Source organism: Martes martes (assembly GCF_963455335.1).
Source record: "Martes martes genome assembly, chromosome: 6".
In the NCBI taxonomy this organism is placed as follows: domain Eukaryota; kingdom Metazoa; phylum Chordata; class Mammalia; order Carnivora; family Mustelidae; genus Martes; species Martes martes.
The window spans coordinates 11,953,468-11,978,240 of record NC_137893.1 but is presented as its reverse complement, the minus strand read 5'-3'; the positions used below and the strand labels follow the sequence as shown (position 1 = coordinate 11,978,240).

The following is a 24,773-nucleotide window of genomic DNA, read 5'->3' as shown; positions in this document are numbered from 1 at the left end:
AAGCATACTTTTGTGTCATAAGTAACAAAGACAAAAATTTTTTTTTACATACGAGTTAAATTCTACAAGCAAATGATACAAATTATGATTAGTATTCAAATAATGTGAAAAGATCCTTTTTCACCAAGATGATGTTTACTTAAGTGGTTAAAAATTGCCTTCCAAACTTGCCTCCAAACTGAATTAAAATACTGAATCAAGGGCGGGGGGCGCCTGGGTGGCTCAGTGGGTTAAAGCCGCTGCCTTCAGCTCAGGTCATGATCCCAGCGTCCTGGGATCGAGCCCCGCATCCGGCTCTCTGCTCGGCAGGGAGCCTGCTTCCTTCCTTCTCTCTCTGCCTGCCTCTCTGCCTACTTGTGATCTGTCTGTCAAATAAATGAATAAAATCTTTAAAAAAAATACTGAATCAGGAAAACAAAATATGAAAAATACTAAATTTATAGGTAACCTGAAATTTTGCTTTTTGACTTTGACAAAGTCCTTTTGTCCCTCACATGCCCAAGTAGAAAGTTACTAATAAGCACCGTGTATAATGCAAACAGCTGCTCTGGCCATTAGGGGCATTTAGAGAGACATGAGTAAGTTCTTGCTAACAAACTTGTAGTTGTCAGTCATTGGCCTGGGACGAGAGGCAGCATGAATGGGGAGGCGCATAGCCAGTCAGTCTTGGGTTTCGGTTCTGGCTCTACTCCTCATTTCTCTCTTAGGAGTCTGACAAAATACTTAATCATTCTGCACCTCAGTTTCCTCATCTGTGAAGTGGGATTAATTACAGCTCCTACAATCATTGAGTTGCTGTGGGGATGAAAAGAGGTGATTTCACCTCATTATAAACCACCTGGTATAGTACCTGCCAAATAGAAGGTGCTCGATCAGTGTTAGCTGTTGCTATTAGTGATAATTTTTTACCAGCGTTTTGCCTCATTTCAAAGGGAACTGGAGGTGGGAGATCATTCTGCTGTTCTTCATTATAATGACTGGGTTATAGTGGGCTGTGTGAGCCACACCTGAGTGATGCTTCTGTTAGTAAGAACTGGCCTTGAATCCTGGCTTGAATCTTGAGCTTTTTCATTACTGCTTTTGGTAGGACTTAAACAAAATTTATAAAAATGATTTCATATTTTTCAGAAGCACTAAAGGCAATGGAAAAAGTAGCGAGCCACATCAATGAGATGCAAAAGATCTACGAGGATTATGGGACCGTGTTTGACCAGCTAGTGGCAGAGCAGAGTGGAACAGAGAAGGAGGTCAGTGGGACTTCTGGATTCTCGGAGGCATTTGTTCACTGCATCTATAGGTGGTCTCCAAACTAGGCCACTGTGTTCAGGCTCTCCTACAGGAGAATATGCACCCCCCCCCTTTTTTTTTTTAAATCTTAGTGCTTGCAATAAACCATACCATTGAAGTATCATTGGAACATAAAATTCATTGTACTGGTTTAAGAATGTAACCATACGTCACCTTAACATTGTATAAGAGTAAACAAGAAATATCACTAAGCTTATATCCCTACCCCTTCCTCCCTTTCCATGGGGCGTGAGGCAGGACTCATCCCAGAGGTGGGCTCATACATGGAGAACTCGAGCTGGCAGGCGAGGCAGTGGGAGCCATCAGGTGGAGAGAATCTGATCTCTAACATCGGCGGCTACGTCCTTACTTACAGAACTGGTTGAAGTGGAATTTGACAGTTTCTGTATTTTTCTTTTCTGGTTGATTACTAAACTAGAATCTTGAGCTTTTAAAGTCTACATATAAGGAAACAGTTTCCGTAGAGAAGGCAAGAACAGAAAACAACTGGAGTTTAATTTTTTGTTACAGTTTCAGTGTTGGTCCTTTTTTCTTTGCAGGCGTAGTATAGTTTATGGATCAGGAGAGGGAATGTGCTAGAGCCTGAGGTCAATATTAATGAAGACACTTTGGATGGACCTCAATGTCCATTTACATATAATATGAACACTGAACCAAAATGCCGTTCTATTTATGATTTTATTCAAAGTTCGATGCTTTGCTCATATTTTCAAAACCTATATACTATTTAGAGGCCCTATGTTTATGGGGGGCATAAAAATCATTTTGAATGTACTTGGAATCCTCATATATATGTATGTGATTCAGTGTCCAACATGAGACAGCGTACCCCTGGGGTCTCTATGTCTTCATCTCCTGTTTTTATGATACAGGTAACGGAACTTTCCATGGGGGAGCTTCTGATGCACTCTTCAGTTTCCTGGTTGAATCCATTTCTGTCTCTAGGAAAAGCCAGAAAGGACCTTGAACTCACAGTGTTCGGTTAGTATCCCATTTTGAAAGAATGTAAACTTAAAAAAGGCTGGGGAAAATGAAGATCTTGCTAGACCCACCAGTCCAGCTAACTGTTGGTTTTCAGAAGGAGTTAGAATCATTGCTGTAATGGCTTTTGACTTAACAGAGCCAGCCTCCAACTATTTAAAATGCTGTCGCTCTGCATACTCATTATCTTGTTCTCCCTTCTGCTTGGCTTAGTGGTTCTGGCCAAGTGTTACAGAAACAGATCTCCTGAGGCTATTTTGAAACCTGCTATCTTAATTGTTTGCTGCATTTCAAAATGTCTTAATTCTCACTAAGACCAATTATAGACCGTGTATTCTCATTGAGATGAACACCATGTCCTCAAATTTCAATAAAACAAAACAGGGATTTTTAAAAAATCGCCAAGACCTCCTTCAGAGGATCACTTTTAAATAAGTAGATATTTCTGCATCATGGGCAATATGATCGGAGGGAGGACACCATTTATTCCCTCCTGTGCTGGTATAGGGGGATCTTGGAGCATCATAAGTTTGAAGAGCTTTGTTCTATTAAAACATTCTAAGTCTTAGTTCAACCTTGGAAGAAAGTTTGTACAAACAATGAAAGACTTTTCTTTTTCTTTTCCTTTCTTTAGTTTTTAAGAGAGCTGTCATACTGGTTTATAAAGAAAACTGCAAACTGAAAAAGAAATTGGTAAGACAAGAAGTGTATTTCATGAAAGCCACCTCTTCATGGCTCTGTCCTGTCAGTGTTGACTTGAGGCACGCGCTCAGCAGCGGGCTTCACTAGACTAACGGGACTTACTCCTGGGGTGACTAACCAAACCAGACCCTCGGGCTGTTGCTTCTTCTCCCCACAAACAACGTCCTTTTAAAAGAAGATTTATACAAATACCCGTGCTGGGGCCTACACAGAAAATCAGCTTCCATTTCCTGAAAATGGCCCATGTTTGCTCCATACATATAAGAGACTACGGAACTTTGTTTTCAAACGACTTTTACCTTAATTCAAAAAAAAAAAAAAAAAAAGCTTAGCTTAGCTGTGGATACCACAAGCCATCAGAGTGATTACTGTTCAGAAGGAATGAGGACACAGAAGGGTTGGTTGTCTTCTTGCTTGGTGTCTAGCCGTCTGTGCTCCCCAGACCACAGCTCTGCTGTCCCCCCCGCGCCCCCTCCCGCCCCCCCCCCCCCAAGTCTGAGCTCTCCAAGAACCGGGAGCATACCTGCACCCTGACCACTCACACAGCTGTAAAGAGCTTCAAGTTTCGATTCCCTGCACATCTCTCTGGGTGAGAGCTTGCTCTAACACTTTTCTCTGGGGGCTTTCCTGTTACAGCCCTCGAATTCCCGGCCTGCACACAGCTCTGCCGACTTGGACCCTTTTAAATTTCGCTGGTTGATCCCCATATCCGCACTTCAAGTCAGACTGGGGAATACAGCAGGTAATTGTTTCGTGTGGTAGGATGTCAGGAAAAAATTTTTTTTTTTTTTAAGATTTTATTTGTCAGAGAGACCACAAGCAGGGAGAGTGGCAGGCAGAGGGAGAAGCGGGTTCCCCAGAGCACGGAGCCTGATGGAGGACTCGATCCCAGGACCCTAGGATCATGACCTAAGCTAAAGGCAGATGCTTTTAACTGAGCCTCCCAGGCATCCCCAGGAACACACATTATAATGGTACTTATTTGCATTGTGGAATGAAAAACTAGGAAAGAACCTTGGGGATAATTTTTGAGTTTTATTTTACAGGCAAAGAAAAGGACAAGAGAGGTGTGTTTTTTTTTGTTTGTTTGTTTTTTTTTAAACAGACTTTTAGAGAAAGTAAATGCCGAATTTGGCTTTTCTTTGCCAAGTATCTCTTGTGTCCTTATTTTTGCTATCAATGGTTTTCAACACTTTTTTCCTAATATCCTGATACCCTAAAATTTGTTAAACGAAGGACCATAAACCTAAATTTAAAAAATTCTGATACACCAGAAAATTCCTTAAGATTAAACAGTATTATACGTGATATCAGAAAACAAAACTTCGACCTTGGAAAATTATTCAGAGGTCCTTCTAGAATAACCATGTTCTGGAGACGATGCCTCTGGTGGCAGAAAGGAATACAATGAATGGAATGGGGTTGATAAACAGGATCCATTTAATCTCTTTCCCAGAGAGCTGGAATCCAGGGCTAGGGAGAAAAGCAAACCAAGATGGATGGAAAACTACCAGAAAATGTAGAAAGTAACTAAAAAGTATTTTGATAACAATTTGTGAAAGTCATACATAGAATGAGACACAGAAGAAAATGATGAGACTCAGGACAGGGAATATTTGACTTTTGAACTTGACATCTTTGGCAAAATTGTAGACCCTTGTTTCCTTTCACACAGGGACAGAAAATAACTCTGTATGGGAGCTGATCCATACGAAATCAGAAATAGAAGGACGGCCAGAAACCATCTTCCAACTGTGCTGCAGGTATTACTGACTTCCAAAAATTAGAGCCAATGGGAAAAAGAATTATGCTCTCTTAAAAATGGGAGTTTATTTTTAGTGCTCTCCTGAATTTTGATGACTTTGGGATCACACCCAGCCTCCCCCCAAATGGCAGCTATGTCTGTAGTAGAATACATTGAGTAAATATACATCCAAATCCTAGCGCTCAAAGGCGCTTCAAAAATGATCACTTCTCCTTTTGTAAGTGAGGAGACCACGATACACAGAGGCTGGGTGACTCGCTGTCGGGATGTGGCAGGTCCACACCCGGGAATGCGGACACGAAGCACGACGACTTGGGACGTGACTGCTGTTTTCTCTTCCCTCCTCACCAGTGACAGTGAAAGCAAAACCAACATCGTCAAGGTGATTCGCTCTATCCTGAGGGAAAACTTCAGGCGTCACATCAAGTGTGAGTTACCCCTGGAGAAGACCTGTAAGGATCGCCTGGTCCCCCTTAAGAACCGAGTTCCTGTTTCAGCCAAGTTAGGTGAGAACTTCGTTTTATGCAGGAGATCATGGGCTTCTCTGTAAGGATGTATGTGCTTGTGACACAGCAGTGAGTCATCACTTTGTAGAGTACCGGGGCGGGGCGGGGGGCGCTCTGTAAGCCCTGAGCCAGACACCCAGATCCACAGAGTGGTGTATGAAGGTGGTGGCGATTTTATTTCCTTTTGAGAAACTTAAGGGACACCTCGGTGGCTCATTTGGTTAAGCGTCTGCCTTCAGCTCAGGTCGTGATCCCCAGGTCCTGGGATCGAGCCCCGCATTGGGCTCTCTGCTCTGCGGGGAGCCTGCTTCTCCCTCTCGTTCTGATGCTCGCCCTACTTGTGCTCTCTCCCCGCCCTGACAAATAAGTATAAACTCTTAAAAAAAAGAAACTTAAAATGCCTCTTGCTCCCACACCTTGTATAAACTGTAACCACCCCCAACCCCAAGTCCTCATCTTACCAGCAGCCGGTAGACTCTCTTCACTATCTTACCTCTTTCTTCCACCGGGATGTGCAGGACTCCCGGGGCTTAGCTTGGCTTACTGCAGAGCTCCCAGAGCTCAGAACAGCTCAAGGCATCTAGAAAGCCAATACTTGATGTCTTAGGATCGAGAAACCTTATATTCATTCTGACCCAGTCAATTAAGTCACCAAATCATACTTTCCTTAAACTTTCTGCCTGCTTTTAAAATTTCAGTTAAAATTTTAAATTTTCTGCTTTTAAAATTTCAGCTTAAACTCTCTTTCTGTATAAACTGTTTTCTTAATATCTTTGGTCTTGTTTGTAGTCTTTAAATTATTTCTTTTCTCTTTATTGGTCACAGTGTGACCTCTTCAAATTCACTGTAAATTTTCTATTTTTTCTCTATTGCCGAAATAAGCTGTAGCCATTGAAATTATACTGTTATTACACACACACACCACAGCAGAGAGCTCCCCTTTTCCCTTCAATCCAAGAGAAGAGTTAAACACACACAAATGATTAAATCATTCCTATTAAATCTCTGAAAGTTGGCTAGAAATTCCGGCAGAGACCATTCTCATGAGTGATGAAGGGCATTTTTCTACTTTTAATGGGGCAGCAAGGGAAATAAACAAGGTGAGAAGGTAGGTGCAGAGATAACGCTATAATCTTTGTTGTCCAATTTCAAAGTACTTTAGTGAGAGAAAGGGACCTAGATTTTATTAGTAACTAAGAATCCTAGCCTTTGTAATAGTTTATAGCTTGTTGTTCTATCTAAACGATTGAGCTCTGGTAATAGGCCATCTAGAAGCTCCAAATCATCCAATGTAAAATTTCAAATAAACCGAAGTAAGGAATTTCCACGCTTGCAGTATCTGCGAGGTTTTTTTTTTTTTTCTCAAGTCCCAGGATAGTTGGTAACAGAAGTGAGATGATGATGAAATCTTAAGAAATTAAGGTGATACATGTTATAATGTACATTGCAAGTATTAGGCATTGTAGAGTCCGTTTCTCGATCACACGGGGAAACACCCTTCTCTCATTGCAGCCTCCTCCAGGTCCTTAAAAGTCCTCAAGAATTCCTCCAGCAGCGAGTGGCCCGGAGAGCCCGGCAAGGGCAGCAGCTCGCTGGACTCCGACGAGGGCAGCCTGAGCAGCGGCACGCAGAGCAGCGGATGCCCCCCGGGCGGGAGCAGGCAGGACTCCCTGCAGCAGCCCCAGTCAGGCCTGGCTGATCTGTCGGACAGTCTCATCAAAGAGAGTGACATTCTGAGCGACGACGAGGACGACTACCATCAGACTCTCCAACAGGGCAGCCCTACCAAAGACATTGAAATTCAGTTCCAGAGACTGCGGATCTCCGACGCCCCGGACGCCAAGCCAGCCGACCAGCCCGGCACGGAGGGCCGGCCCAAGGGGGAGCAGCCCAAGCTGGTGCGGGGGCACTTCTGCGCCATTAAACGGAAAGCCAACAGCACCAAACGGGACAGGGGAGCTTTGCTGAAGGCACAGATTCGTCATCAGTCCCTCGACAGCCAGTCTGAAAATGCCAACCTTGATCTCGGTTCTGTTCTGCAGCGAGAGTTCAGTGTCCAGAGTTTAACCTCGGTGGTCAACGAGGAGTGTTTTTATGAAACAGAGGGCCACGGACAGTTGTAGTCCAGTCTCCGGCCAGACGTGGGCTCGGCTGCTTGTTTCACTTTTAAACTGGTGGCCAAGTGGAAACTGCAAAAAAACTACTCATTATTGGGTTTTGTGCAGCATACATTTTCCCACAAAATAGTTGTAAAGATTTAAGTTATTTTAATTTATTGTAAGATCAGAAAACTAGATTAAACTGATCAGAATCTGTAAGAATCTGTAAATTATTTAGTTTATATCCCTTTTGAGCAGGTATCAAAATGACTTAGGATCCTTAAAATTTGCAATCTATTTTAATTTATGTGGAAAAAGTAAGATGGGGGAGTTGTGATTAATAGTTTTTAAAAGGTCATTGGTTTTTTTTCCAATCCTCCGGGCATTTCCTTTGAGCTGTTAGTTTTTGCTTTATTTAAAGCATATTTATTTTAATGGGGGTGAGCGGCACAATGTGCAGATATTTCATTTTTGTAAGGTTGTAACAGATGCTGTTTATACTGAACATGTCATATCTATGCAGTATATATATTAAAAGAGAGCTTGTACTGTATCTTATTTGATTATATTTATTTTCTCTACCAAGCTGTACAGTAAAAGGGAAGGAAGTCACATCTGGTAATCGCATTTTTATTGTCCTTCTGTAGAAGACAAGAGAGTACACACCTGAGCAGCTCAACACTGCGGAAAGCAACATTTGGTTTGCTGTTAGAGTCTGTGTTTCTCCTTGTCATCCTCTTTTTCCTGATTATTGCTTTTATTTTGTTTGAGTTCTTCTCTGAAATTATAAGCAAAGAGGAGTGGGTCTTCATCACACATTTTTCGGTAAATGTCACACAGGCTCTTAAAATGTGAAACCGAGAGCTGGGTGGGTCGAAGGGTAGGGTCCACGTCTGCCAACTCTAACAGTTTTCCAGTGCTTTCCACGCGCTTAACCTCAGGGAACAACATTCTGAGGAAAGAAAATAACCAAAATTTTACTAAGGAATTCTGTAAATCAGAATGCTTCCTTCTACTCTCATTTGAAAATGACATTGTTTCGACAACTGACAAGTGGAGGGAGTGGAGGAGGCAGCTGGAGTGACCTGGGGCCCCACGCCAACGCAGAAGGACTCTGGTCGTGGCACGAGCCAGCAGGTACAAAAGACCACGGAAGGCAGAACTCGTCTGACCTGTGAGGTGTGTCCACGAGGAAAAACATCTTCCAAAGCTCAATTGATACAAGCACCTTTAAGGTAAGTTTAAAGAAACGTCTACTCAGTTGTATTCTTACAGAAATGTTAGATTTGCTTTGTATTTTAATAAGAAACTTGTCTTATTTCTTGATTCTCTTCGCTTTTGTGACGGGTCACCCCCTAGGAATGACCTTTCTCTGCAAAGTTTAAAAATAGGTGACATGAAAATGCAAACAGTTCCCTTTTTTAGATTTGCCTTGCAGCATTTTTACAACTGATTTGAAGTATATATTTTAAATTTCACCTAACCAAGCAGATCACGGTTTTAAAGCAAATAACTGAATGACTGAAAGGCTGCAAAGCTACACCTGGATTTTCTTTCTTTTCTCAATAGCTAATGGCTCTACGGGGCGCACAGGTCGTGGCCAGTGGAGATGGAGTTTTTCGTAGCGGCTGCTGGTCCTCTCAGTAGGGAACTGCACTGCATATTCCCGATGGTGTCGGGCGAGCTGTGATCTCGGAGTTCAGGTTCATGACGAAGGAGGGGGGAGCACTGTGTGGGTACATGTGACGGAAGGACACCAACAGGTCTAAGCGGGGCACCCTATTTGGGGTCCCTCTCCGCACAGAGAACTGTGCATATGAGACGAAGGGGCCCATCACTTAAGCTGGAAACACCGGGGCCAGCTATGAGGCCCATTCCAGGATTTCCAAAAGTAGAATGTACTTTCTGTGATTTTTTTCTCCCCCTGCATGAATCAGGGCCATCGTGTACAGCTGTGCAAGTCCCACGCTGCGTGCAGGGTGAGTGTGAGCCGAAATCCAGCTCGGGTTCTACTCGTCAACGCACATCCCGCTGGGGCCCGCAGCTTACGGGGGGGTGGTCATGTAATGCCATCCTTCCAACCGGCACCAAGACGGCCGGTGGCATCCGTCACGGCCTCTGCTCCAGTGTAAATCCATTTCCTGGAGCCAGGAAATGGCAAGGCAAGGATTTGGCATGAGTCAGCTCAAATCCTCCAGAATTTGGGCTGCGGGGGTTTCAGGATGCGGCTGCCCGCCTGGACCTGAAGTAATCCCACGGGCTAAGCGGACACTTCACGGAACCAGAGAAAGGGCGAAGAGATGGGGCTTTTGTATAAAGGGGAGGTGGGGTCAGAAGATGAGAACCGTGTGCCTAGGAGGCCAGGTGCCTTTATCAGCTAGAGTTTGGCCATTATTAGATGGCAGCCTTTTAAGAACACATACCACACAGGGCTTCCTGCCTTACTCGGGCCTAATTAAACATTTTCTTGGCTGAAAATATCACTGAGGTCATTTCAGGGCCTCTGGACGTGCGTGGGCCCTGACGCACCGCCGTCCGTCTGGGTTTCCAGACGGTGGCCGTGCACAGAGCAGGAAGCACGGCAGAGTGCGGGAGCCCCCACTACATACAAACACGCTCGCAGGAACACCTCGTGACGTCATGCTGGCGGTTTCCACATCCTACCTGCTTCCTCGTTCTAAGTGTGTCCTTGAAAGAGACACAGCAACTTGGTGGAAAGTGGCCAGTAATTTAATCAACTGCCTAACGGACCCTTCCATAGAGACCCTTAAATGATGGGTTCAAAGAGCTCCGTGCTGGGAGGGCGAGGAGCCCAGAGAGGGCACAGAAGCCCTACACCTCTCCCATGTGGCTGTTCCTGAGCTAGATTCTTTATAATAACTCAATAAATGAAAGTGTTGTCTTGAGTTCTGTGAGATATTCTAGCAAAAGCGTGAACCTGAAGTGGCATGGGGTGGGGGTGGGGGGTGTCACAGAAATCCCCATTTCGTGACCTGTGGGTCAGACACGTAAGCGGAAACCCTTGTGACTAGCTTCTGAAGTGGGAGCAGTCTTGTGGCCCCTGAACCCTTAACCTGTGGGCTCTGTGCCACTCCGGGGAGTTCACGTCAGGCTTGAACTATAGGACAACTAGTTGGTGCCTAAAGACCTGGAGGAATTGTTGGTGCCGGAAAAACCACCGCACGACGGGCTCAGAAGTGCTGAGCGTAAGAACAGCTCGAATGGTCTGCCCTGCGAACTCAAGGTCATTCTCAACTGCGCGAGTGTGGTTTTAGCTCGTACTGATGCTAAAGCGAAACCTGCTGGCGGCCTCTGAGCTTAAAGCAGGGCATTGCCTTTCCCTCTGGGGCACTCAAGGTTTGTTCATCTCAGGATCTGAATGGCAAGCAACATTTACAAATAGCGTGAAGAATCCTAAAAACAAGGTTTTTAATCTTTAAAAGTGCTTAAGGATTTTAGAAAGAGTACCAGAGAAAGGCCGAGAAGGTGTTCTTACCCAAGCCCTCGGTAGCAGTATTTCCTCCGGAACTGGAATGCATTCTGAACGACCTTCTCCACCAGCTTGAAGGGCTGCTCGATCCTGGGCCGCACCAGGGGGGTGAAGTGCACCACGCCCACGTCCACCTTCGTCGCGAACAACAAACATGCATCATTTTGTGGCACGGCAGAACGTGACTAAACAATTCGTCTTTGTCAAACAGGCAGTTGGTTGTGGACCGCGTGGTTCTCATCAACCCTTACGTGGACTCCGGCTTCATCCCCTGCGGGCCTGTAAGCTGCCGCACTTGGCCTTGAGCTGACTCAGTCATCCCAGTTGCGTCTGCTTTGTAATGACCTCCACAGACCTGTGCTGGATGATCACTTAATTTTATAATGTGTTTACAATGGCCTTTAAGATCAATCGAAGTAATCATTAAAGTCAGCAGGCAGCTAAGAGAGAGCATTCGAGTACTTTGCTTAGCTCTGGAATGCGGAAAAAATAAGCTGCGGCAGCAGTTCTGGCTAAACGGCCAGGCTTCCAAACACAGAAGAGACGGCAGATGGTCCCCCAGGGACCACTTAGTGCTGAACTCCCCAGAAAGGGAATCCATTAGGACACCACTTATTTTGGGTAGAGACACTGACTAATCAGCCGGCCCGAATTCATGCCTGTCATCTGCACGGCCACATCCCTTTCTGGGAGCGACCTGAAATGTCCTGGGAGGCCCAGGCAGGATCAAACACAAAGTGGAACCCCCCTCCCCAATGTCACTGTGTGAGTGGTGAACTAGCACTAGCAGTTGAGATTCTTTAAGTATCAGAAAATAAAACTTTTCAGGCATATCTTTTAAGAGATTTATACCCTTAAGTCTAAAAATGGACTCATGGTAATTCACAAGTCTATATTCAGAATAACAAAGGAACAGTATTGCAAGTAAAGACAAAGGAGAAACGGAGTCAGAGCAGTTACCATACACAAAATGCTGGACAGAGCCTATGGGTTAACGCATGGGAAGTCCGTTCATAATTTACAAAAGCCTTAGTCTCTAAGGAGTTGTTAAATTTGCTACTTAGAACATCACACAGACCCTCCAAAGGCTAAGTACGTACAGCAACTGGTGCAGTAGGGGTTGCACCACTGCTTTTCAGAAGGAATTCACTCCATTTTTTAAATTCCACAGGGGTTATCTTGTTCTCTTGCTTCTAAAAATCCTTGGGCTATCAAACTCCTTAAAATCAGCCTGTCATCCATGAGAATGGGAGTGTGTTCGGTTTCTTGATTTTAGGGTGTTGGAAAAGTACTTGTGTGTGATGTGTGGACAAGAACAGAAAATGAAGACATGCCCGGCCCCAGGGGGCCTGGACAGGCTTTTTGAAGAGGAGTCAGTGGTGTTTCTCCTGCTGCCCTGACTCACCCTTTCCTTGAACAATCACTGATCCTGTCCCTAATGTCTTGGATTCGCTACGGCGCACCTGCGGGACACCTAGAGGAGGCCCGTGGGAGGCGTGCTGAGGCCGGCCTCGGCCGCAGAGTGAAGACTGCCGGCCGAGAGGCCTTTGCACACCGACTCCCCGAAATATCCATCGGCCTCCAGGCTGCTTTAGAGGAAGAGTAGTTACTACACTTCAGAGAGTGACTATCTGTCACGTTAAATGTTCTCGTTAAATTTTAACAGTCTTTCAAATTGAGTTCTACGTGTGGCTTCATCAGTTTCCCCAAATTCAGTAACGAGTACTTCCACAGCAAGTGAGGTGCTCGGTTAACAGGCCAGGACTTTCCGTGGACTGGCACAAACCACCACCAGGCACCAGGCTCCAGGGGTCTGGGAGAGGCACTGAGGAGGCTAAGGTGGCCTCGGGGTTTCGGTGGTGTGGACAGGAGCACGACAGTGGACAGGAAGAAAATACGACTTCATCTGAGAGCATTTCCGTGACAGGAAAAGAGCCCGTGTGTGTGGAGGACGGAGGAAGAAGCCGCCCAGATCAACGATAATGACTTTAAATGTCAAAGACTCTGCTCACGAACTCTGAAACATCCATCCCCCCCTTTCCTCCTATTGATAGGAAACACAGACGTGAACCCAGCTGTCCAGGAAGGTTCTAGGCCTCGCCCTGCCCCATCACTCTACACCTCTCCATGCCACGTCCCCCATCGGAGCCTACTGGCATCCCGTCCCTGTGCCCTACTCAGCTGCCCTCCACAACTCCCCACCCATTCTTCCCCTTTACAACGGAATTCTTCACAGGCACCCGGTGTGATCCAACAAGCCTCTCATCCTCCAAGGAAAGTAATCTTTTAGCGAAATAGAATACAATTTGAGCCCCGGCTAACCCCAGCCCACCCCAGCACACGAAATGTAAAAACTACATACTGTTCAAATATTACCAAGGACAAAGGCTCAAATACAAGGTTAGATACAATCTCCTTCAGAAACTGCCACTTGCAGCTTTTTTGGATTTTAAAATTTGGCGGCTTCTTTATTTGCCTGATTTTCTTCCTTTGAGATAAGGCTGGTGTTTGCAAATACAGGCAATGTCTCACATTTGCTTTAGATAAAGTTCTTTAAGCCCTGTACGAGTACAGCAGCACCTGTGTTAACTGCAGCAGCCTTCTGAAGCCGGGATGTAGTTCTGTTCCCCAGTTAGGTTGGCTGCAGTATATCCCAGCTCCGCTCACACTCACAGTCCAATACAGCTCCTATTTCGTGGAGGACCCTGAGAAACTCAGTGTGAAAATGACTACTCCCGCAGCATGTCCTGCTTCTCTGGGAAACCTCCTGTACTCGTCTCTACTCCCGACTCCAAAAGCACTTTTCAGTGTTTTTGAATGATGGAGCCCATTTTCTCCTGAAACACAGGAGAGCTGCTTGGTAACTAGGGTAACAGATAAAAAAATGCTTTTTACTTATAACTGAATGCTTATTTAAAAATTGCAACCATTATTTTTGCTTCCCTGAATTTTAACTCTCTTAAAGGGTTCCCTTACCAAAAAAGAAATCAGTATAGAGGCACCAGATGCACTTAAAAGTTCTATTTTAATGTTGGCAGCCCCTTTCCAAACTCAAGTCTACTGGTATACCCAAGTGACCTTCTAAAACTTCAAATTAAAGGATTTATAGCGTATTTAAATATTTGCCTCTCAAATCCACTCTAACATCAGCGCTGTACCACGCTGAGATTATGTTTCCCAAACTGGCAGCCGTGGCTACAAAACGCGTCAGGCAGCAGTTCCGTATTCCAGGCCAGCGTGTCTAGGGCATGACTGCTTACGAGCTCAGAGCAGCACTTTGGACTCACAAGAGACCTGGGATAAGAAGCTATTAAATCTCCAGCCTTAGATACTGCCAACTTGGATCGAGTCAACGAGAGAAAAGAGAACGCTGAAGAACGGGCCGTCAGTTCCCGACCGAGAACCGTAATACGCCCAAGAGCTAGATAACCACCCGCGTGAAAAGACACAGGCACAACAGGGGCCACAAGCTAAGAAAGGGTCTTCGACTCTTCCCCTGGCATTCACGACCACTGAAGGACAATCCCGTGGACGGAAAAATCATGAGGAAGCTACGGTCTGTAATTAGCTGAACCGAAACCATAACTGGGAGAGGCTGGAAGGGTGACAAAGAAGGACAACAGGATAATCGAAAAGCCTTCAGGAGCGAGAAGAGAAGGATTTTCAAAGTTTGAGGTGGCACAGTCTCGGACTCGTTTAGATGGGACTGGGGAGGATGTGGCTGCATCTGCGACGCCCGGGAGCACCTGAGGCTCGGGAGAAGCGCACTCGGGGTCCGGTGAAATGACAAGAGCAAGGTGGGCACCCTCGGGGATGCCGGGGTCCTGCACCCACCAGAGTCTGACTCTTCAGCTGCCTACACCAAGCTAGTGACAGCCTCTGGCTACAACTACGCCGGATACGAGTAACGGCAAGTCACCGATGTCTGGGATCCTCGAATTACATGTTTTGCAGAAAAACCATCACAAATATGAATGTACATCAAATTTCCTATAACTGGTTTATTCTGCCTGTAATCTTTGTCCTAAACCCAACTTAAGGGCAGAATTTCCGTTTTAAAACCTTAAAATGCAAACACTTTGACAGCATCCCGTATGTACTCAACATGGGCTAAAACACTGTTCATGCCAACACATCTTTCTTTAAAGCCTAGAATTTGTATTTCCTATAGCAATATTAATTTCTCCATAAGTCCTACCCCACCTTTTTGCCCTCCTATAGATTTTTGAATGGTTTTTCTCTTTCCTCAGAATCACGAAATAGTCACAGTACGTCCCCCTCAGAGCCTAAGTACGTAAGCGACTAGAGCGTGGCAGCGAGCTGAGAGCACGATGAGGAACGAGCCTGAGAGACCCACAGGAGGGGAGCAGATGGAGAGAGAAAGCATTTCATGGTATAAATTATGCATGTAAACGTATGCATGTAAGTAAATGCATGCGAACTGTGCATATTAGGAACAGCAGCAGCAAGGTGAGTCAGGGTCCCTTGGTCCCAAGATAAGGAAACAATTTCAGGGAGGTAAACGCTTAATTCTAAACAAAGCACAAGAGGGACAAGAATTATCCAATGTCCGATTAGAGTTCTATGTTCTATTTAACCTGGAGTTCCTGGATGATCACTAAAACCATGACCTTCTCCCCCTAAACCCTGACTCTGATGTTTGTGAAAGAGCAGCAGGTGGAGGTGTCCTGCTCCTGCGGGGGCCACAGGTGGTAGCACCCGGGCAATCACGAGGCCCGGCCTCTGCTTTCGCAGGCCCAGAGACTGCAGCGCCTCGGAACGATCCGTTCCCCAGGGAGATTTTCAATCTAGGCAGACTCACAAGCACTTAATAAACACGGCTGCTATGAAAGATATTAATATTTAAAGACTCATAAATGAACATGGATGCGAACACATTAACTCATAAGGAGCCGTAAGTGCCAAAGAGACTAGATGCAAACTCAAGTTGCCTTGTCAGTACCTTCCTTTCCTACATGCAAACTACCTGCAAAAGGAGCTCCATTAGGGTTAGAGACCGTGCAGCACCATGGAATGGGAGCAAGTATGCATAGACTGTGGTCGTTACGGGCACGGACACCAGCCCGAGGGCCTTACTACTTGCTGGCACAAGCACTGTTGGATTCTCCTCAACCACGTGCTTTAAGCGCCCAGACCACCATGTTCCTTGGGCTGAGGTACTTGTTCTTTAAATGTACCCATGCTGTCCTGCCTTTTTTTTTTTTTTTTTAAGATTTTATTTATTTGACAGAGATCAAAAGTAGGCAGAGAGAGAGGGAGAAGCAGGGAGCCCGACACGGGTCTCCATCCCAGGACCCTGAGATCATGACCTGAGCCAAAGGCAAAGGCTTAACCCACTGAGCCACCCAGGTGCCCCTGTCCTGCTCTTCTTGTTTCTGACTTGAAAGATATTCTGTCCTTTTAAAGGTGGATTCTACAGCTCCTGGATTAAACCCTCTACATGCTTATTTTACCTTTTAACTCATGGAGGTCAGGGGGTGCCTCAGGGTCTTCCCTATGTATCACCAGAGATAAAAAAAATAAATAAGATGACAAAAACAGTATTAGAATAATTGGGGTCCCAGAAGAAGAAGAGAGAGAGGGGCAGAAGGTATACTGGGGCAAATTATAGTAGAGAATTTCCTTAATTTGGTGAAGGGAACAAGCATCAAAATCCAGGAGGCACAGAGAATCCCCCTCAAAATCAATAAAAATAGGTCCACACCCTATCATTCAATACTAAAACTTACAAGTCTCAGTGACAAAGAGAAAATTCTGAAAGCAGCTTGGAACAAGAGGTCTGTAACATACAATGGTAGAAATATTAGATTGGCAGCAGACCTATCCACAGAGACCTGGCATAATATATTCAGAGCACTAAATGAGAAAAACATGCAGCCAAGAATACTATATCCAGCTAGGCTGTCACTGAAAATAGAAGGAGAGATAAAAAGCTTCCAGGACAAACAAAATTTAAAAGAATTTGCAAACACCAAACCAGCTCTACAGGAAATATTGAAAGGGGTCCTCTAAGAAAAGAGAGAGCCTAAAGGTAACAGACCATAAAGGAACAGAGACAATATATAGTAACAGTCACCTTACAGGCAATACAATGGCACTAAATTCATATCTTTCAATAGTTACCCTGAATGTAAATGGGATAAATGCCCCAATCGAAAGATATAGGGTCTCAGAATGGATAAAAAAAACCCACCAATATGCTGCCTACAAGAAACTCATTTTAGACCCAAAGACACCTCCAGATTTAAACTGAGGGAGTGGAAAACAATTTACCATGCTAATGGACATCAAAAGAAAGCTGGGGTGGCAATCCTTATATCAGATCAATTAGATTTTAAGCCAAAGACTATAATAACAGATGAGGAAGGACACTATATAAGGGTCTGTCCAACAAGAAGATCTAACAATTTTAAACATCTATGCCCCTAACATGGGAGCAGCCAATTATATGAACCAATTAACAACAAAATCAAAGAAACACATCAACAATAATACAACATATAGTAGGGGACTTTAACACCCCTCTTACTGAAATGGACAGATCATCCAAGCAAAAGATCAACAAGGAAATAAAGGCTTTAAATGACACACTGGACCAGATGGACATCACAGATATATTCAGAACATTCCATCCCAAAACAGAATACACATTCTTCTCTAGTGCATATGAAACATTCTCCAGAATAGGTCACATCTGGGGTCACAAATCAGATCTCAACAGGTACCAAAAGACTGGGATCATTCCCTGCATATTTTCAGACCACAATGCTCTAAAACTAGAACTCAATCACGAGAGGAAAGATGGAAAGACCCCAAATACATAGAGGCTAAAGAGCATCCCACTAAAGAATGAATGGGTCAACCAGGAAATTAAAGATGAGTTAAAAAAATTCAAGGAAATAGATGAAAATAAAAACAGAACTGTTCAAAATCTTTGGGACACAGCAAAGGTGGTCCTGAGAGAAAGTATACAGCAATAACAAGCCTTTCTCAAGAAACAAGAAAGGTCTCAAGTACACAACCTAACCCTACACCTAAAGGAGGTGGAGAAAGAACAGCAAAGAAAGCCTAAGCATAGCAGAAGAAAAGAAATAATAAATATCAGAGCAAAAATCAATGAGATAGAAACCAAAAGAACAGTAGAACAGATCAATAAAACTAGGAGCTGGTTCTTTGAAAGAATTAATAAGATTGATAAACTCCTGGCCAGACTTATCAAAAAGAAAAGAGAAAGGACCCAAATTAATAAAGTCATGAATGAAAGAAGAGAGTCATCACAAACAACACCAAAGAAATACAAACAATTATAAGAATATATTATAAGCAACTATACGCCAGCAAATTTGACAATTTTAAGAAATGAATGCATTCCTAGAGGCATATAAACTACCAAAACTGAACCAGGAAGAAATAGAAAACCTGCCAGACCCATAACCAGTAAGGAGATTGAAGCAGTCATCAAAAATCTCCCAACAAGATACCAGGGCCGGACAGCTTCCCAGAGGAATTCTACCAAACATTTAAAGAATAATTAATACCCATTCTCCTGAAACTGTTCCAAAAAATAGAAGAGGAAAACTTCCAAACTCATTTTATGAGGCCAGCATTACCTTGATCCCAAAACCAAAGACCCCCATCAAAAAGGAGAATTACAGAGCAATAACCTTGATGAACATGGATGCAAAAATTCTCAGCAAAATACCAGCAAACAGGATCCAACAGTACATTAAAAGGATTATTTACTATGACCAAGTAGGATTTATTCCTGGGCTGCAAGGTTGGTTCAACATCTGCAAATCAATCAATGTGATACAATACATTAATGAAAGAAAGAACAAGAAGCATATGATACTCTCAACAGATGCTGAAAAAGCATTTGACAAAGTACAGCATCCTTTCTTGATCAGAACTCTTCACAGTGGAGGCACAGAGGATACATACCTCAATATCATAAAAACCATCTATGAAAAACTCACAGGAAATATTCTCAATGGGAAAAAACTGAAAGCTTTTCTCCTTAAGGTCAGGAACATGGCAGCAATGTCCACTATCACCACTGCTATTCAACATGGTACTAGAAATTCTAGCCTCAGCAATCAGACAACCAAAAGAAATTAAAGGCATCTGAATCGGCAAAGTAGTAGTCAAACTCTCACTCTTTGCAGATGATATGATACTATATGTGGAAAACCCAAAAGACTCCACTCCAAAGCTGCTAGAACTCATACAGAAATTCCATAAAGTGTCAGGATATAAAATCAATGCACAGAAATCAGCTGTATTTCTATACACCAGCAGAAATTAAGGAGTCGATCCCATTTGCAACTGCACCCAAAACCATAAGATATCTAGGAATAAACCTAACCAAAGAGGCAAAGAATCTGTACTCAGAAAACTATAAAGTACTCATGAAAGAAACTGAGGAAGACACAAAGAAATGGAAAAATGTTCCATGCTCATGGATTGGAAGAAAAAATACTGTGAAGATGTCTATGCTACCTAAAGCAATCTACACATTTAACGCAACCCCTATCAAAATACCATCCATTTTTTTCAAAGCAGTGGAACAAATAATCCTAAAATTTATATGGTACCAGAAAAGACCCGAATAGCCAGAGGAATGGTGAAAAAGATCAAAGTTGGTGGCATCACAATTCCAGACTTCGAGCTACAAAGCTGCAATCATCAAGACAGCATGGTACTGGCACAAAAACAGACACGTAGATCAACGGAACAGAATAGAGCACCCAGAAGTGGACCCTCAACTCTCTGGTCAACTAATCTTCGACAAAGCAGGAAAGAATGTCCAATGGAAAAAAAGACAGTCTCTTCAACAGATGGTGTTGTGAAAACTGGACAGCCACATGCAGAATAGTGAAACTGGACCATTTCCTTACACCACACACAAAAATAGACTCAAAAGGGATAAAAGACCTCAATGTAAGACAGGAATCCATCAAAATCCTTGAGGAGAACACAGGCACCAACCTCCTTGACCTCAGCTGCAGCAACTTCTTCCTAGAAACATCACTAAAGGCAAGGGAAGCAAGGGCAAAAATGAACTACTGGGACCTCATCAAGATCAAAAGCTTTTGCACAGCAAAGGAAACAGTCAACAAAACCAAAAGATAATTTTTGGTTATAATAAAACCAAAAGACAGAATAGGAAAAGGTATTTGCAAACGACATATCAGATAAAGGGCTAGTATTCGAAATCTAGAAAGAACTTATCAAATTCAACACCCAAAAACAAATAATCCAATCAAGAAATGGGCAGAAGACATGAACAGACATTTCCGCAAAGAAGACATCCAAATGGCCAACAGACACATGAAGAAGTGCTCAACATCACTCGGTACCAGGGAAATACAAATCAAAACCACAGTAAGATACCACCTCACACCAGTCGGAATGGCTAAAATTAACCAGTCAGGAAATGACAGATGTTGGCAAAGATGCGGTGAAAGGGGAACTCTTCTACACCGTTGGTGGTAATGCAAGCTGGTGCAGCCGCTCTGGAAAACAGCATGGAGGTTCCTCAAAAACTTAAAAATAGAGCTACCCTACGACCCAGCAATTGCACTACTGGGTATTTACCCTAAAGATATAAATGTAGTGATCCGAAGGTACACATGCACCCGAATGTTTAGCAACAATGTCCACAATAGCCAAACTGTGGAAAGAACCTAGATGCCCATCGACAGATGAATGGATAAAGAACATGTGGCATATATACATAGTGGAATACTATGCAGCCATCAAAGGAAATGAAATCTTGCCATTTGCAATGACGTGGATGGAACTAAAGGGTGTTACGCTGAGTGAAATAAGTCAATCAGAGAAAGACAATTATATGATCTCTCTGATATGAGGAATTAGAGGCAGGGTGGGAGGCTGTGGGGGTTAGGGAAGGAAAAAATGAAACAAGATGGGATGGGGAGGGAGACAAACCATAAGAGACTCTTAACCTCAGGAAACAAACTGAGGGTTGCTGGGTGATGGACACTGAGGAGGGTATGTGCTATGGTGAGTGCTGTGAAATGTGAAATGTTCACAGACGTGAACCCCTGGGGCAAATAATACATTATAAGTTAATAAAAAATAATAAAATGTTGCTTCCTCTGAAAAAAATAAGTAAGAAACATAAATTAAACTGATGCAAGCTTTATAATTTGGCAAGACCACAAAGTCCTCAGGAACGCACCACACGCAGTGCCCTGGAGTGTGGGCTGGGGCTGGAGGCAGGAGACCCAGCTGGGTAGGAGAGAGAGTCATGCAAAGAAGCCGAAGAGGAACAAGGAAAGAGGAAGGTCAGGCCTAAACTGGGGATCCTCAGCGCACGGTCTCAGATACTGCTACTAAATGAGGAGGTTTAAAAAAGAAACCCACCATGTCCTGCTCTTCAAACTAATGTGCAAGGAGGGTGCCACAGTGAGGCCCAACAAATACGTATTTATACCATCTGTAAGACTGACAAAATCAGACTGATCTGCAAAAGTTGCCACAAAATCCAAGGAGTCTTAATATTCTAAAATAATGTGAGGAGGGCAGAAAACACGTCCCAAGATCCTTTCTCATAAAGACATAAAAAGGAGAAACCAAGCATCAAACTAAGGTAACCGATACTAAATGAACGTGAGTGCCCCCTTACCCACGGCTGGCTTCGTGTGCCTGTGATTTCCTGCGGTCGGCACGGTCTGGAGGCAGATGATCCTCCTCCTGGGTCCAGTGTCAGAAGGTCACCAGTAGCCTAATGCTGTGGCACTGCGCCTACGTCACTCCCCTCCCTTCAGGTCATCATACATTTTATTCTCTCCCACCATCATCGTCGTCGTCGTCATCATCATCAGAGTGAGTGCAGTACAGGAAGGTATTTGAGACCACACATAACTTCCATTACAGTGTAACTGTGGTTCAGTGTTCTACTTTATCATTCGTTATTCTTCTCTACTGTGCCCGATTTATAAATTAAATGAGGTAAGTATATATGGAAAAAAACAAGGTGCATAGAGGGCTCAGTCCTATCTGCAGTTGTAGGCATCCACTAGGGGTCTCAGAACATCTCCCCTGTGGTAAGGGTGGAGGGGTGGGGAGTACTCTGCAGAAACACATTCCAGACTGATAAAAATCAACAATGACGATGGCCTCTCAGACATCTGAGAACATACGTAAACTAAAGAACATTCATCTTTTTTTTTTCCCCCGGAGAGAGAATGTGAACACACACGCAAAGTTGGGGAGAGAGCAGAGGGAGACGCAGAGAGAATCTTAAGCAGGCTCCGTGCCCAGCGTGAAGCCTGATGTGGGGCCCGATCTCATGACCTGAGCCAAAATCAAGAGTTGGACACTTAACCGACTGAGCCACCCAGGTGTCCCCTGAATTAACATTTTTAACAAAGTCCTCACTATAACCAACTTATCTATAACCTACCAATTATAAAAGTTAAATGTCTCCAGGCTAGCCTAAAGCATTACTTTAAAATGACCATAAAGATGAAGGAAAATAATGAACTGATCATGCGCACAGCTGATACTATAAATTTCCCAAGACTGGGTCAGAAGAGAACATTATTTTAAGACTAAGTCACTCACTTTAAATTTGTGGGACTATAATAGGTGACTATTTTAACCTTACTCTACACGTTCATTATTATTTTTTTAAAGATTTTATTTATTTACTATTTGACAGAGAGAAAGTGAGCACAAGTAGGGGGGGCAGCAAAGGGAGAGGGAGAAGGACACTCCCTGCTGAGAGGGAGCCCAATGCGGGGCTTGATCCTGGGACTCCGGGATCATGACCTGAGCTGAAGGCAGACGCTTAAACCAACTGAGCCACCCAGGCGCCCCTGTACATTCATTATTTTCAAGGCTAAACAGAAAGCAAATAAGAGAAGACACGGTTTTTTAAAAATCAGAACCTCAGCTTTCCACTGGCATTAAGTGGGCAGCATTTTAAACATACCGTGAGTGGGCATCATCCCGGACCAATGATGTAAGAGCCATGGGGCGGGGGCCTGGGCCTCAGGCTTTTTGAAAGCCAGATGATGTTATGTGTGGGCAGGAGTGAGGAACCTATGTCTGGTGAACAAGCTCATACAAAAGTATGTATTGTTATGATTTCTAAAATATTCAGTTAAATTATTAGGTCTTTCAGAGAAAAGAGAAAAGCCTGTCTGAATTTCAGATTATCATTACTCAGAAAAACACACTAAGGAAATCACATGTGATTTTTTTCTTTAAAATAGCTAAATGAAAACATTTTAAAGAAAATAGATGGACTGCTGAGTCACGGGCCAGCTGCTCTGCAGAGACGGTCACGGCCTCTGCATGGGAAGTGTTTTATGTAAAGCCACAGAGATGTCAGGGTTATGTTTTTTGCAGTTATCCAGACTACCACAGAAAGAAATGACTCGTTATAATAAGACCTAGAAATACATTCTCTTCAGGGCAGCTGGGTGGCTCTGTCGGTTAAGTGTCTGACTCTTGATGTCGGCTCAGGTCATGATCTCAGGGTCAAGAGATTGAGTCCTGCGTCCGGCTCCATGCCTGGCACGGAACCTGATGAAGATTCTCTTTCCCTCTCCTTTGGCCCTTCCCTGCCCTGCTTGTGCTCTCTATCTAAAGAAAAGAAAAAGAAAAAAAGAAATACATCTTTTCTAAGTAGAGGCAGGGAAGTGCTATGAGTGTAGAAGGGCTTTAAAAATCACAATATCCTGGGCCTGGATCCCATTACGCATTTCACAACCTTAGTCCAGTCACTTCTCCGGAGCTCAGTTTCTCACGTGTAAAATGAGGATCCCTATTATTTCCCAGGCTTGCCCTGAGAATCAAGTAGCACAGTGCCTCAAATGGTACCCAGCACACAGGAAGCAGTTTTATAAACTGCATATTATTATTAGGCCAAAATGACAAAAACCCAAGAGTTACAAAATGACTTAAAATTGCAGTCTCCTTTAGAAAGGACAAAATTATACTTTAAATCATACAAAGTTAATGTATAGTTTCATGTTATTTTATATGCTCAAAATCAGTATCTGAGTGCAATCAACAAGTATCCGCTGTAGCCCTGCTATGTGCCCGGCACCATTCCCGACACAGGAGACTCAGTAACGAACAAGTCATACAGGAGTCCTTGCCCTCCCGGGGTTCCTCCGCCAGGGAGTTTAGCAGCAGTGGCGCTCAGAAGTGGGAGGATTCTCGATCTATTTTGAAGTTTAGAACAAAATGATCTGGGCATCGGGTATGGAATCAAGGAGGTTTTTAACATCTGGGACCTGCCAAATCAAAGGAGGAGTTGGCCATGAATGGACGTGGGCAAGACGAGAACTGGTGTGGGGAAGGTCAGGAGTTCGCCTTGTCCAGGACGGGTCTGCCACGTCTATCAGTGATGCCGCACTGGCCGCTGGATATAGAACTCTGGTGTGCGGGGGCAGAGGGCCCGGGAAGAGGCAGAAACTAAGGTAAAGGTAAGATTTATCTACAAAAATCTTCAGACTTAAAAAAGATTTAACTCTCTTTAATGTCCACAGTGGAAGCAGATGAGGTCAGTGAGTCAGACGTCTCTAGCAACCTCTACTTTTCCATCTCCTTTTTTTATACAAGGCATTCTACCTTGATTAAAGGTCTGTGATTTATGGAAGTTATTTGCATTCAGAAGTCTGCTCTTCTAAAAGAGGCGTTAATATTTTATTGGATAAGTGTTCCATCAAGCAGGAGAATGATCACCAATGTTCTGAAAACAGAAATAAGGCCTCCTTACTCTGGAGGCCAGAGCTGGGAGCAGGCTGGCCCTTCCGCCTGCCATCAGGAAGCCTCGGCAAAGGTGAATCTGTACTGACCACAACGGAGAGCAAAGCAAGGCGAGGCACTAAAGGGATCTGCCGGGTTTCTTCTGCTACGGA

General features: G+C 44.0%; 2 protein-coding genes across 8 annotated transcripts in view; one reads left to right on the top strand and one right to left on the bottom strand.

The window, feature by feature from the left end:
- The window catches only part of TIAM2 (TIAM Rac1 associated GEF 2), a 111,643-nt gene extending 103,729 nt beyond the window's left edge, over positions 1 to 7,914 (top strand). For all 4 annotated transcript variants that reach the window (XM_080807247.1, XM_080807248.1, XM_080807249.1 and 1 more), the window contains 7 exons: positions 1,129 to 1,247; positions 2,181 to 2,289; positions 2,924 to 2,982; positions 3,628 to 3,733; positions 4,667 to 4,754; positions 5,108 to 5,262; positions 6,775 to 7,914. In XM_080807247.1, coding sequence (XP_080663373.1) covers positions 1,129 to 1,247; positions 2,181 to 2,289; positions 2,924 to 2,982; positions 3,628 to 3,733; positions 4,667 to 4,754; positions 5,108 to 5,262; positions 6,775 to 7,385 — 1,247 coding nt within the window. In that variant the 3' untranslated portion in view covers positions 7,386 to 7,914. The remainder of the gene's footprint in view (positions 1 to 1,128; positions 1,248 to 2,180; positions 2,290 to 2,923; positions 2,983 to 3,627; positions 3,734 to 4,666; positions 4,755 to 5,107; positions 5,263 to 6,774) is intronic.
- The window catches only part of TFB1M (transcription factor B1, mitochondrial), a 79,694-nt gene continuing 61,239 nt past the window's right edge, over positions 6,319 to 24,773 (bottom strand). Inside the window, exons 6-8 of one of the 4 annotated variants that reach the window (XM_080807252.1) lie at positions 10,858 to 10,985; positions 8,028 to 8,313; positions 6,319 to 7,451 (exon numbers count right to left, since the gene is read on the bottom strand). In XM_080807252.1, coding sequence (XP_080663378.1) covers positions 8,070 to 8,313; positions 10,858 to 10,985 — 372 coding nt within the window. In that variant the 3' untranslated portion in view covers positions 6,319 to 7,451; positions 8,028 to 8,069. Of the gene's footprint in view, positions 7,452 to 7,908; positions 8,314 to 10,857; positions 10,986 to 24,773 lie in introns of those variants that run through there. The other 3 variants (XM_080807254.1, XM_080807251.1, XM_080807253.1) reach the window with 3 other exon arrangements.